The sequence below is a fragment of the Akebia trifoliata genome, chromosome 3, assembly GCF_017979445.1.
Source record: "Akebia trifoliata isolate Shusen 1 chromosome 3, ASM1797944v1, whole genome shotgun sequence".
Taxonomy (NCBI): Eukaryota; Viridiplantae; Streptophyta; class Magnoliopsida; order Ranunculales; family Lardizabalaceae; genus Akebia; species Akebia trifoliata.
Window position 1 is genome coordinate 45,176,388 of NC_141377.1, and position 13,997 is coordinate 45,190,384.

A 13,997-nucleotide genomic window follows, 5' to 3' on the forward strand; every position below is an offset into this window, starting at 1 on the left:
AACTCGGTTTCGCGTCTCGTTCTCGGAAGAGTTTTTCAATTAGTTTTAGGCATCTCATCCAAAATTTTCAAAAAAATAAACGAGGTGTTAAATCTTTTTCTAAAAATTGACTTGTGCGTCCATCACGTTCATGCCTGATACTGATACCGAGATGGCTCGGGCGATACGTCTCAGTCTCGGACAAGTTTTGAAACCATGATTAATTGACTTTTATAAAAAAAATTACCATTTCACTCTTTTGGAGTCCATTGGTTGAAAATAGGGTTGGCAATGATCCGAAATGTACTCAATGTTCAAACCGATCTAATCCAAAAAAATATGAAAATTTGGATTTTCAAATCGAATTTGAATCTACTCAAACCGATCCCGAAAAAAATCTAACATATTTCAATAAAGAAAATTATTCTTAATTTCATATAAATACATACATATAGATAAAACGTTTTTAGACTTTTTTATTTTCCTCTATATTTGTAGTAGGAAGTAGATTATTTATTTATTATTTTTGTTTTTTTGAAAATTGATAATTTAAAAATAAGGCATGTGTTTGGATTGATTTCGGATTAAAGATGAAATGAAACGGATCAGATTTAGTTCACATATTCATTAATCCCATTTGGATTGGGTCGGTACATCTTCAACAATTTCAGATCGGATCAGAGTGGCACTAATTCGGTAATGAACCAATTCATTGCCAGCCCTAGTTGAAAAGCATTTATGGAACCCATACACTTTCGTGTCAAGAAGTGCAATATGAGGTTCCACCATGAGGTCACTTCAACATTATTCTTAAAGAAATTTGGTGGATAGCCTAGAAAATTCAAGTATGGGTCGGGTACGCTACGCCTTCTAGGTTTAGTTTTGTACTTGCATCGGTAGAGATGTATTCCAATTTTTTAGAGGGACAAACTAGTTGCACACCACTAATTGTTGGTTGCACTCTAACCTTATTTTTTTTAAACCTTGATTTTAACCTACTAATTGCACTTCATTAAAGAGATATTATGATTTAGGTACTTATTCATCTTCCCATGACTTTTTCTATACTTAGAGCTCTATTTTTCTTGTGATTGATTTTGCTAATGTCTCTTTTCATGGCTTAAAATGAGTCGGGTTTTATTCGATATTCAAGTTCTCTGAAACCAATATTTAACGGGTTTGGATCGATGGCATAGACCCGAATAAAAAATGGATCAAATATGATTTAAGGGTTCTTGACCCAACTTGGATTCGGGTCGGATACAAAACCATCTCATACATTCGACCCTGATCCGAATACTATATTATTTGTTGGGGGTTTATATGCATTCCTGATTCGGCCCATTGACAGCCCATGCGATGCAACATGGCTAATGGTATACCTTATGGAATGACAAGACACCATGTCACCCACTAACCTTGATGGGGATCAGTTTTCTTAATGTGTACGTGGGATGCAAGCCCCCTATGGCACATACATTTGTGCCACTCATGATTCTTTGGTCCAGTTCATGAGGGACTTACTTGTCGTATTGCTAAAACTCTAGCCAGTTTTATTTGAGCATGAAAACCAGTTTTATTTGAGCATGAAAAGGAAGTCACTTATCAATTCTAAGTCTTTGATGAATGACCAATTGCTCCAATCTTAAAATGTAAAATAAGAAAATCAAATATACAGCAGAGATTAGTTGATTGTTCTAGGGATTATGTAAAAATGTATCCCTAAGAAACCTTTGTTTATTGATATAAATTTTTTTTTCTCCCATCTCAGTTCATAAGTTTGACATTTGCATTATTGGAAGTTTAAGAAGAAAACAAAAAAAAAAAAAAAACACCATAAATTTTATAATCAAACTGATCTTTGTTAGGTAAAATAACTTGCAAGAGATCCATGAACCCATGGGAAAAGTCAATACAGAAGAACGAAAAACAAATGCAGCAAAGAATGATTCCAAAATCAGTGCAAATCATTTATTTTCCAACTATAAACATAAATGTTAAAAGAGCTTTATAACTTCAAATCAAGGTTGAGACTCTTCATCAAACATATGGTTGAGATGATAGGGAAAACATAGCTTAATTTCCTAGAAATTGGGTTGTAAGTCCCTACTCTGGTTTCAAATCTCGTTGGAACAAGATGATTCCCTTGAGTCTCCTTGGTATCATTCAAGACCTAGTGAGGCAATCTATGTGAATTCTCTCACACGGCATATGTTCAACAACTGATATAACTCGGATGATATTTTGAAAATTTTGGCCAAGTCAACTGTTTTTTTTTTATTATATATATTTCTTATCACAATAATCTTTTTTTATAATAATAATCTTCTAATCCATCTTATTTATACATGGTTATACTTATTTGATTATAAATATTATTAATGAATAATTATAAATTGAGTTAAAGTGTTTATCTCATCCAAAACGCACGACTCCAACGAAGCAAGAGTGAGGAGCAATATGTGACGAAATATCAAGTTTTAAAACCATCTTCGAGGGATAGGTTTGCCCTCTAATCTCATCCACTCATATGATGGAGAGTCTTAAACCTTGATTAAGGATAGTACTTTCTATGTTAATGTAATATGTTTTTTTTTTTTCCTTTTTCAGAGACATCCAATATACCCAGAATGTGCTAAAACAACGGAAAAGGAGAGAACACATATCCATTTCTGAAATCACGCGATGTGCATCTTTCAACTTTTTTGTTCTTTTGGTCTGATAAGTGGGCACCTTTCATCTTCACCTTTTGTGAGAGTAACATGATGCCCTAATCCAGATTCATGCATTAAACGTAGCTCTGATGTTGATATAAGTAATAAAGGCCATCATTACCTTTGCTTAAAAAATTCTTCTTCATCCATGATGATCTAGCACCCACTTAGTGTTGGGGTCTAGACCTTTAACATCATTTTGCTAACTAATTTTATGAAAAGAAACCCTCTCGCGTGCGGTCCTCAAAACATAAATTGTTGAGAGTACGTTGAGACTGACTGATTTATTTATTTATTTTTAACAAGAGCTAATAGCAATAATAGAAGTATTGGAGTTGCCATCAGGTGATTCACCTGATGGATTAAAAGTCGTTGAAAAGGATGCTTATGGGCACGCCTATGATAGAGTGTAACATTTTTCTGGTAGGGGGGTCTGCCTAACCCCTACTTATCATTCAAAAAAAAAAAAAAAGTTTTATTTGCTTCATTTTGACATCTTTTGTTAATTGGCAGAGATCTCATTATGTACATTTACGATTACAATTATTTATTTTATTCAACGTATAAGGTGCGAGGCGGATGCTTCCTAATTGAAAAAATAATAAATGATATAATATTTTTTTTAGACTTTATACGTGTATCTCTATTAAATGAACTTTCGAAATTTCTATGATTAATTTTTATGGCTTTACTATCATAATGGGAGCATGGTGAATATTGTTGATTCAAATCTATATTAATTAGTATATTTTAAATTTTAAATTTATTAATGCAATTAAAATAAGAGTTGTGCTAGAGTGACGTCAAGATTGTATCTTACATTGCACATCCTAATGTGAAAGTGTATAGGAATCATAGATGCTTAAAATAATTTATTATTCATACATACTTTTACGTCAGGATGTGTGATATGAGGTATAATCTTAATATCACTTTCAGCATTATTCTTAAAATAATTTATTAATAATAATATTAAAAAAATAATGTTTTTATTTACTAAAATTATCTTAATAAGTAAGAAAATGTGACTAAGCCAAAACCAAGGATTTTTTTGAGTTTTTATCATGGTAACATTTAGCACGTATTACACATATGGGAAATGTTCAACACCCTAAGTTTTACCACACACTTTAACAAACGTTTTTTGTCCTACATGGGTTAGAAGTTTTGGAATGGGCTGATTTTTGGTGAGGATGATCTCTATGATTAGAAGATCATCCTCCCCAAAAATCAGCCCATTCCGAAATGTTTAGCCCCATGTTTACACGTTGAAAAATCGTGGACCGTCCATTTTTTATAAATCATTTTTTATGGGGTTAGAAGTTTTGGAATGAGCTGATTTTTTGTGAGGATGATCTCCTCACCATAGAGATCATCCTCACTAAAAATCAGCCCGTTCCGAAACTTCTAACCCATGTAGGACAAAACACGTTTATTAAAGTGTGTGGTAAAACTTAGGGTGCCGAACGGGACCCTACACATATACATATAAATTACAATGCCCTTGGAATGAGCTGATTTTTGGTGAGGATGATCTCCTCACCATAGAGATCATCCTCACCAAAAATCAGCCCGTTCCGAAACTTCTAACCCATGTAGGACAAAACACATTTGTTAAAGTGTGTGGTAAAACTTAGGGTGCCGAACGGGACCCTACACATATACATCTAAATTACAATGCCCTTAGAATAGAAGGACATGTTTTGGAAAGAATCTACACAATAGCCACCCAACATCATGTGCGAAGGACGTAGTCTTCAAAGCATGCCATTGCAAATTGAAAAGAAGATATGCCAACAAATCTCTTCCAAGGCAGCACGTGTCAAGCAAGCCATTCTCCATAAAAGCGAATCCTCTTCTCCCACAAAGGGGTTATTGCAAAAGAATAGATAAAGTTACCACCACACACCCGAAAATAATTAATCCTATTCATCCTTATCCCTAGTTTCACTAAATCAAACTGTACGGTGATGTTGAGTCGAAGCTTCTAATGTTACATTGTTTTAAACTGAATTCCTGTGATATTGGATTCAACATTGTGCTGACATCATAGTATATAGAGAATCATAATTTTTTTGTTTTTTTTTAAATATACAAAGAATAAAATCAACCACTCTCTACACATTGCCACATTAATACAATGTCGAATGAAGTCAGTTCAATTTTTTTCATGAATTATACATAAGAAATTGTTGAACTAACTTCTTTCGACATTGGCGTCAATACTTTGTTAACGTGGTTGTCGGTAGAAAAGCATAATTTTTTATTTTATTTTTTGTCTTGTATCTCAAGAAAAAATATATATGATTTTTTGCATGTTACCACATCGACTAGTGTTGAGTACAATTAGAGAGGAAGTCAAATTAGAATGACTCAAATATATAATATTGTTATTATCGATCGAATTATGATTATTATTACCACTATTCTACGTTGCGTCCCCTTTCTCTAGATAATTAATAATTTTTTTTATAATTTTATAAAATTAAATATTTTAATTAATGATCAAATACACAAATCACCATTAGAGGAAAAAAATTTTGCTCACTAAAATCTGGAATCAACCAATCATATATACCCACGTGTCTTGTCTTGAATGCATCTCTAATTATCAAATACCTTGTTAGTTAGACGTGGCAAGCACTCAGGAATCTGTGAGCACTGTGAACAAAAAAATATAGTGAGTGAAAAACCACTCCCACGTCCCATTAGTGTCACGTCAAAGAAAGTTGGCGTCTGTTTTGTCGTGTACGCCTTATATATAACTTTTTATTTTTATTTTTATATCACCGTCGTATAAATGGATAATATGAAAACAATGCATGATTGGGGAGCACCGTAGACGCGGAGCACTGTAACACTAAGAATTATTGCTCGCATGCAAGTAAGAGTCAGATTCTCTTCATTCGAATGAGATACCAAAGAAATGGTGACATTTGTAGGCAACTTTTCGTGAGGCTTATCAGCATGTTTTTCTTCAGATTCATCTTAGTAATGAATGTCGAGGGGACGTCCTTCCATCTCAGACGTGTGTTTGGAGGAGGATGTTAAACCTTGTTTGAGAGTTAGAGTGTGAGACTTGTATTTGTGAGAAAAAAAAATTAAAAAAAAGTCTTAACGGAATCTAGTGACATTAAAATTCACATCGTTTCTTAATTGGTGACGGGGATCTGTGTACGAAATCATAAACGCATGAATCGTATTACAGTGACTTCAGTCGGGGACAACTTGAAGTGTTGGCATGTGCATGTACATAGATGCGTTTTATTTGTATCTCTGAGAAAATGCATGCATACACCACCACATCACGATGTCTCCCCCCCCCCCTCCCCCTCCCCCTCCCAAAACAGGTCATTCTAGCATTAATCTAGATGCATCTATGGTTATGTCCGCACCTGCACATTAGCAATGTGTGAAATGATGTCAGTTAATGTAACTTCAGCATTTTTTATAAAACAAAAGAGTTGTTATTGGCACCCCAACTTTTACTTATTACACCTAAATTAAAAATAAAGAAAAATAAATAAATGATTGAGAATAAGTAAAAGTTAGGGTGCTAATTGAAGTTCTCTCTCAATTTTTTTTTATCTCATTATTTTTTTTTGAAAATTGTGTCACCACTCATAATAGATACCGGTCAAAAGACAAACCTGACATAAGCCTTCCAAACATAAGCAATAGAGATTTGGTGGTGTTTCAAGTACTCAAATGAAAGGAACTATAGTGTTCAATTATTTGAATCATAAAACTGGTTAATTGAAATTTAGAGAAAAAGTGAAAGTAAGTTACAAGAACTTGAGTTTATCTGTTTGTACATTCAGATGTATTATTGTAACTAGACTTTTGCATGTCTAGGGGGTTTGCGTTGGCAGTGAAAATAATAGAGGAATTGTGCCATATTACACAAAATTATCAGGGGCGTTGGCACAATTCATGACGTTGCTAGGATTCTTAACACTGACATAAATTACTTGTTCGATCCATTAAAAACCAATGGCAAGGTTTTTACTCAATGCATAAAGTAGGCCATTGTCACTATGATATTAAGCGAAAGAATTAAAGTTATCGTTATTCTTTTTTATCGCATCAGAGTGATTCAAAAGTATGCATTTCAGGTAGGAAGATCTTAAGGCAAGGAAGACCTAGCCCTACTAGTAAGAATCCATGATCAGATAACAAATTGAGAAGCAAGGGAAACAATTTTAATAGCTTGAATACTGTAGAGGCAAATTCAATGGCATCGGTGTGGTACTTGCCAATAACTTTCTAACGATCAAGTTAGAGTCACATAAATGACTAGTCAATAGTAACTCGAATCCAAAGGGAGCCAAAAAGATCCCTCGCTCTTGATCATCTCTCAAATATATAGAAGATCTCCCTAGGATCAAGGTTTCCCCTTCATTTGAGATTTGATCATGAGAGATCCCATGATCATAGGGATCTTAAATCGAATTGGAATCTTCCTTATTGTATCCTTGGATTCTTTGGATTTCTCCTAGAAACTTGAAACTTGAAACTTGATACGCATGGTATGAGATTGCGTGAATATACTAATTTACTCATGGCAAACTTCTATCTTTGCCTTACCCTTCTACTAGGCATGACTAGATCATTGGCCTCTTCTGAGTATGACTTACCTTTCACAATTGCTTCTCTGACTTTCGACTCATGTCTTCATCAGAACATGTGTAGGATCTCGATGAAATATCGATTTTACCCTTTATAAATACAACTATTGAAGTTTTTTGAACGAAGTTTTATAATGTTGAGATAATAATTTGTGCCAAACCTTTTTAATGTTTGAATAGCGTGTTTTAATCTTTAATTGGATGTGATAAATAATTTAGGAAATTAGGGTGTAATAAGTGAAAATTTGACTGTCAATAGTAGCTCTGTAAAATAAAGGCAAACCTTAAATTATTTTTGAATTAGAGCACGAGGGGACGGCTGAGATGTGTTTTTTCCTCCCATCCCAGCTCACGGCTGCGGCTAGAAGAGCTTGTTAAAAAACAATACAATAAAAATAAAAGAGAAAAAAAAGAGAGGAGAAAAGTATATTTAAACGCAGACACAGAGGTAAAGGGAGGTCTTTTCCGGATCTTACACCTTTATTTTTTCTTCTCTGCTGTCCGAAATCCGAAACCTTTTTCTCTCAAACAGGTAGACTCTCTCTATTTCAATTTCTGATACTTCTTTTCGATTATTCTTAGTGTTTATGGATTTCGGGCACCCTAGCTTCCGATGATATTCTGCAACTAAAACGACCCGGATTTACACGTTCGTTCGTTTTTTTTTTTCTTTAAATCTCATTCATTTGATGGATTTTATAGGATTTTGTTGTGTTTTGATGTTATCTGCCTCAATTTAATTTAATGGTAACTTTCTTGTGGTTTGTTTGATTGGAAATTTAATTTTATGATTTTGTTAGGGCTTTATGTTGATCTTATTCTGTATGGTAGTTAATAATTTTGTTTTTGGATTTTATTGTTTGTGGGTATATTGGGTACTCCTGGTCAGGTGGAGACTATAATTTTAATCATCTAATTCTAATCACTTTTATGTTATTAGGCTTCTATTGTTTGATCATCTAATATTATTTTGATGTTCATTGGCAGGTTTATCAATTATTGTTGTTTGGTCTATATTATTGAAATCACATAGATCTGATTACACATTAAATAATCTGGTACTGCTCCATTTTTCCTCTCTTTGTAGTGAAATAACTTGAATTAGTACTTGATTTGTATATGTCTAGCTATGATCACTCTTGAAGAATTGAAATCTTGTACACATGTGGCAAAATGTCACCTATGTTGCATGTGTTATTCTAAAAGGGTGAAGAATCGATGTCAAACATGTGTTCACACTCCACAGGATCTAATGAGATACTTGTGATGTATTTTCTTTTCTTTCCCATTGCAGGATATTGATTAGTATTATCATCTGTTTGGGATAAGTACGATATTTGTGAGGACCCATTCAAATTGAAATTTTATTTTGCAACAAATATTACATTAAGGAAAATGCAAGCCTCACCAATGGGTTGAGGCTCTCCATCAACATGACCGTTGGGATGATGGGGATTCCCAAGAAAAATGTATTGCTAGGAAAGTGTGTTAATCCCTAGATGACTGGAACTAATCTCAAGGAAATCTGTGCTTTACCTCAAATCCTAATGGTCATGTTGATGGTGAGCCTCAACTGTGGGTTGAGGCTAGAAAATTCCTAACATTAAATACTTTAATTTTCTCTTCTACAAGTTTTTGATTATCATTTATCATCTATTATGAATTCCAGGGGCGAAGCCAGGATTTTCTTGTTGAGGGGGCAAACTATAGTTGTCCGATAAGGTTGAAGATTGTGAATTTGAGGAGAAGATTCAATGGTTTTCGTTAGAGATTGAAGAAAAGGGCATTTAAGTCACTTCTCATTAGTCTATGATAGAAGACCTAAGTCAAGGGGGGCAATGTTATTAGTAGGGGTGAGGGCAACAACCAAATAGAAGGGGCTCTAATAAACCGAAAAACTCGAGTGGGGGATTGGGGTGGGCATGGGGACAACTACCAAAAGTTTACGGGGGCAAACTCAAAATATATCAAATTATCAAGTAGTTAATGTCATTTAAAAAAAAATTGTGGGGGCAAGTGCCCCCACTATAAATCCAACCCTGATGAGTTCTATCCTTTCCAATGAACTATTTTGTAACAAATATAACATTAATTATCTATTATCTCTCTCATTTATAGGCATATAATACATATATGAAATTCCCATCACATGACCTATTATTATTTATTCATTTATCCTTCTTACTATATTAAATCATTACTTTTTCCAATTTATTTATATAATTTTGAGTCCACGAATCTTATATTTTGGGTTTTGCCGAATCTAACACATACATGTGTTGGACTTCAACGCTCGTACCCGTATCCATGCAACATACACTTTCACTCCTCTGCTTCAATTTTTATGGAGCCTACTTTGTTTTACTGATTATAATTGTGCTTTGACCACTAGCTAATTATTATTTTTATCTAAGAAAAAAAGATGAGAAAGGACAAGATGCCCAAGTCCTATTCCTCAAACTTGGTGAAGTGTTATTATCTTTCCCATTCTTGTAATAATCAACTATGATATGCGAATAATCATGAATGTAATGCATGATGTCTGTCTTGAGAGTTATTTGGAGATTTAATATTATTGATGTGGTACCTCATTTATTAATATATTTAAAAAAAATTGAGGCTCTACCAAACACTACACCACACTTTCTTAGACTATCCAAAATCTCTCCTATAATTTTACACCTTGCAGACTTGCACACCATAATATCCCTTTAATTTTTTGCGTGGATCAAATGCAAATGCATGCAATTTTTGCTTGGATGTGTAATTTAGAAATTTCTTCTTCATACTGGTTAGGAATGTCCCATATCATAACGATTTTGGGAACCAATGTCGCACATTAGTTGCTCTACTGGTTATTTAAAATATCCTTTTAGGATTTTAAACATTTCTGCTCTTTCATTTATTAATTTGTTATTGAGAAAATGTGAGGCTTCACCTAACGCCATACATGACATTTCTCCATGACGCTCTACCTATCTTAAACTTCTCGTTTGCTTGCACACCACAAAGTAACATTCTCTTAAAGGCTCTTGTGAATTACCTGCAATTGCACCTACCACCCATGAATAATTTGTTATCTAATAAACAAATGATGGGTTGAGTCAAGCAAGCTATTTGAATGTTTAGTTGATGTAATTCACTTGAAATGAAGGAAAATTCACTGGGATGGTTTGGTCGGGCACACAGGACAAAGAAAAGGAACTCCGAAAGAGAGCCAGGGTTATTAGTCCCATCGAACTATGTGGATCAAAGCCAAATCCCTGTTTTGGGGTTGGTCTGACTTGCCAAACCTAATCCTGCATCTGAATACTTCATATTTTTATTATTATTTAGAAGTGCTGATTACAAAACTCTGTATGGAAAAGAGTGTACCCTGTGTTCTTTTTCCCCCTATTATGGTTAAAGGAAAAAAATTATTTCTGTCTTTATACACTCTTTATGTTTGACTTGCAAAAGGGTCTTTATTTTATTTATCTTAGAAATAATTTGTGGCATTGATATACTATTTATACATTTGGAAAGTATGTTAAGATAGTGGTGTAAGTCGAGTACTTCGAAAACTAATACTAGTCTCTTGGTGTAGAATAATGATCAAACTTTTTAAGGTTAAGGAGAAGCAGAGAGAAATTGCTGAAAATTCCAATGGAAGGCCACCGGTCAAGAAGCAAAGTCCTGGGGAATTACGTCTTCATAAAGGTCTCTCTCTCTCTCTCTCTCTCTATTATGTTTGTTTGTCAGCTATTCATATGTATAATAGTAAGCTGCGCAGTAAAGTCATATACATAATTTTTTTTTTTGGAATGGAGGGTTTCCCCTAGACATGTCAGCTGAGATGACAAGCCTTACGTCATCTTCTGCATATTGCAAGTTCAGCCCAATAGCCCATTACTATGTGCTGAAAGAGGAGTTTTCTTTTGTCGTTTTCCTGTTGAAGTTTAAAAATCTAATGGACGCAATTAATAGAGGAAAGTTACAATACATAGTAGGTTGCAGGCATCACCTGCGCAAGGTCACTATCCCCATGTCTGATCTAGAGTGTTGCCTCTTACTTCTCATATTTTAGCACTATATAAATTTTGAGTGCATCAAAAAGGAAATGGTGGATGTCCCTTTTAACTATTACTTGTATCTCTAAGCAAGTTCCTGATGGCAAGGGACAAAAGGCTGAGTTGTAGTTTTGAGAAGCATCTTGACTGCGGTGTTCCTTCAAATGTGAAATCTTTTTTTGTCCTTTTGCTCTTCCCACCTACTACACACATGATTGGATCAAAGACCACCTTAACTACAATATTTTTGTAGTAGTCGCTTAACCTTCAACATCAGTTATCATAGAACTTCTATGACTATTATATTTTGAAAAAAAGGGTAAGTATTGTGGTCAATATGTAATAGTGAAATAGTGTGTTCAGATGGTCTAGGCTCTGTCACTTTACTTGCTTTCCCTACACCCACGTTGACTGAAGCCCTCGAGCCAATCTACGTGGAAGTCCCGCGTGTCATAGGATCATCTATTGCTTGTAACACATCTATTGCTTTTATTACGTGTTACACCGTGTAATCTCAATATTATATCAACAAAGTTGCCTCCGGACTTTGCTTCGTTTACTTGTTTGCTAGCTACGTTTGTGGTGTACGATCATTTTTACAGGCTTGCTTGTGGATTAGCACCCTTTGCGCTGCACGACCTCACTTCGAAAGAATACAGCCGTGACAGTTAAAATTAAAATCAAGGACCTGTTTGGATCACCATTTGTGTACCAAGAAGAGACATTTTAAGAGTTTTTAAAAAAAAGAAGCAAACGATGGCTTTTTTTCCAAAAAGGATGACCCCTAATTTATACTCTCTGATATTCCATATTTCTTATATTGTAGACATCAGTGAGTTGAACCTACCCAAAACAACTACTATATCATTCCCTAATGGAAAGGATGATCTGATGAGCTTTGAGGTCACCATTCGTCCTGATGAAGGATATTATCAGTGAGTTATCCTTGGCTATGCACTTGACTCTAGTTGGATAAAAATATTCACTTCTACAATAATTTATTGTTTTCATTTACCTTTGTGGCAAAACAGTCTGCCGTAATTTTTATTTGATCTCTTTTGCAATTTGTATGTGTTTTCTCAGTGATTGAAAGTGTGGTAACTTTGCTGGAATCTCTTGTTTCTTGTCACAGAGGTGGCATATTCATGTTTACATTCGTAGTCTCCCCTATCTACCCTCATGAGGCACCAAAGGTCAAGTGCAAGACAAAGGTAGATTTCCATTTAAGAAGGCCATTTCCTTTTCTGGTTGCTCCATAGTGTTCTTGATCAATTTATTTGCTACTGTGATCCTTACTACATCCAATCACAGGTGTACCATCCCAATATTGACTTGGAAGGAAATGTCTGCCTTAACATTCTACGCGAGGACTGGAAACCTGTCCTCAATATAAACACTATTATTTATGGATTGTATCATCTTTTCACGGTACTTTCTTCTCATTCTTGCTCATCTTTCTTGGCTTTTTTGCAGGATCTTGCATTTCCGCTATTACAATTTTAGTTTCACCTCTTGAGTCATAAATCTTGGCGGGACACATTTATGTTTTCAGCATATAAATGGATGAAAATGCATGGGCATGTTTTTTGATAGTTTTACTTTCTGCTATACTTAAAAGTTCTCATCTTTGAAAATATCTTGTCATGCGGGAGGTTTTGTGACTCAATAGCACTCTGATCTCAGCCATTTTTCGTTTATGTGTGCAGCAACCCAATCATGAGGATCCTCTCAATCATGATGCAGCTGCAGTGTTGAGGGACAACCCGAAGATGTTTGAGTCGAATGTGAGAAGGGCTATGTCTGGTGGTTATGTGGGACAAACCTTCTTCTCACGGTGCATATAGTGTTTGCTGACTGCACCAAATGCCCGCTAATATCTTCGATCCTTAAAAGCTCCAGGGCCATAAATTTAGTTGCAACTCATCTATCCTGTGGTCATCTGGCTTTCTTATGCTCACAGAGTGGGTCTGAACTCTTTAAGAGACCAAGCATCTGAGACCCACAGGAAGGTATTTGTATTCTATGCCAGTGTAATTTCGAAGTGATTTGTGTTATTGTTAAGGGAAAGACATGTTTTCCTTTTTTTATTTTAATTTAATGTTGAACAAGGAGATCAACCATCTGTGTGTGTGTGTGACTGTGTCAATTCACTTACTGTGGTACTACCATAAAGAGAAGCTACTAGTAAAATATACCCTTGAATGTTAAATCTTGACAGGTTTATGACGAGCTTTTGTGGGGTTCTTCGGTAGGTCTTCCCTTTCTGTGTCAAGAGAGAACTTGGTTTTAAACTTTGGTGCACTCTAGATTTAATTTATTAATCTCTGAATTACGGTTGAGTCAAATGGTTCAAAATTCCTGGTCTATTGAATGGTGAATTGATTATTGGATAGCAGATTTTGCATTTGGTTTGTCTTCAATCTCATGAGTGGGTGATCAGTTTGTTGGGAGTTTATCTTCTTTCCTTATTCTTCTTCCTTCAACGATCATTGGGACCCAATTTGGGTGGTGGTCATCAAACTGATAAATGTAGAAATGGTATCAGAAATCAAAGAGTTGTGTTTCCATATAGACTGAGAAAGAAACACAAAAACTCGAAACCTTGAAAGTTGTTTATCTCCAATACA

The 13,997-nt window shown here is 34.8% G+C and overlaps 1 protein-coding gene across 2 annotated transcripts; it reads left to right on the plus strand.

The window, feature by feature from the left end:
• The first annotated feature begins 7,695 nt into the window (after nt 1–7,695).
• Nucleotides 7,696–13,596, plus strand: LOC147407302 (NEDD8-conjugating enzyme Ubc12-like). 2 transcript variants are annotated; one of them, XM_086435791.1, is made up of 7 exons: nt 7,715–7,853; nt 8,309–8,379; nt 10,908–11,020; nt 12,197–12,305; nt 12,503–12,581; nt 12,682–12,798; nt 13,077–13,596. In XM_086435791.1, the coding sequence occupies exons 3-7, from the start codon at nt 10,912–10,914 to the stop codon at nt 13,212–13,214; spliced, it is 552 nt and encodes a 183-aa protein (XP_086291917.1). In that variant the 5' UTR covers nt 7,715–7,853; nt 8,309–8,379; nt 10,908–10,911; the 3' UTR covers nt 13,215–13,596. The 2 variants fall into 2 exon arrangements, with proteins under 2 accessions (XP_086291916.1, XP_086291917.1); XM_086435790.1 differs by lacking the exon at nt 8,309–8,379 and having other exon boundaries at nt 7,696–7,853.
• Nucleotides 13,597–13,997: the final 401 nt, after the last annotated feature.

Coding starts and splice junctions, on each gene's coding strand:
- LOC147407302 (XM_086435790.1), top strand. CDS start 10,912: ATGATCAAACTTTTTAAGGTTAAGGAGAAGCAGAGAGAAATTGCTGAA. Junction 12,306..12,502: donor CCTGATGAAGGATATTATCA/GTGAGTTATCCT, acceptor TTCTTGTCACAG/AGGTGGCATATTCATGTTTA. Junction 12,582..12,681: donor AGGTCAAGTGCAAGACAAAG/GTAGATTTCCAT, acceptor ATCCAATCACAG/GTGTACCATCCCAATATTGA.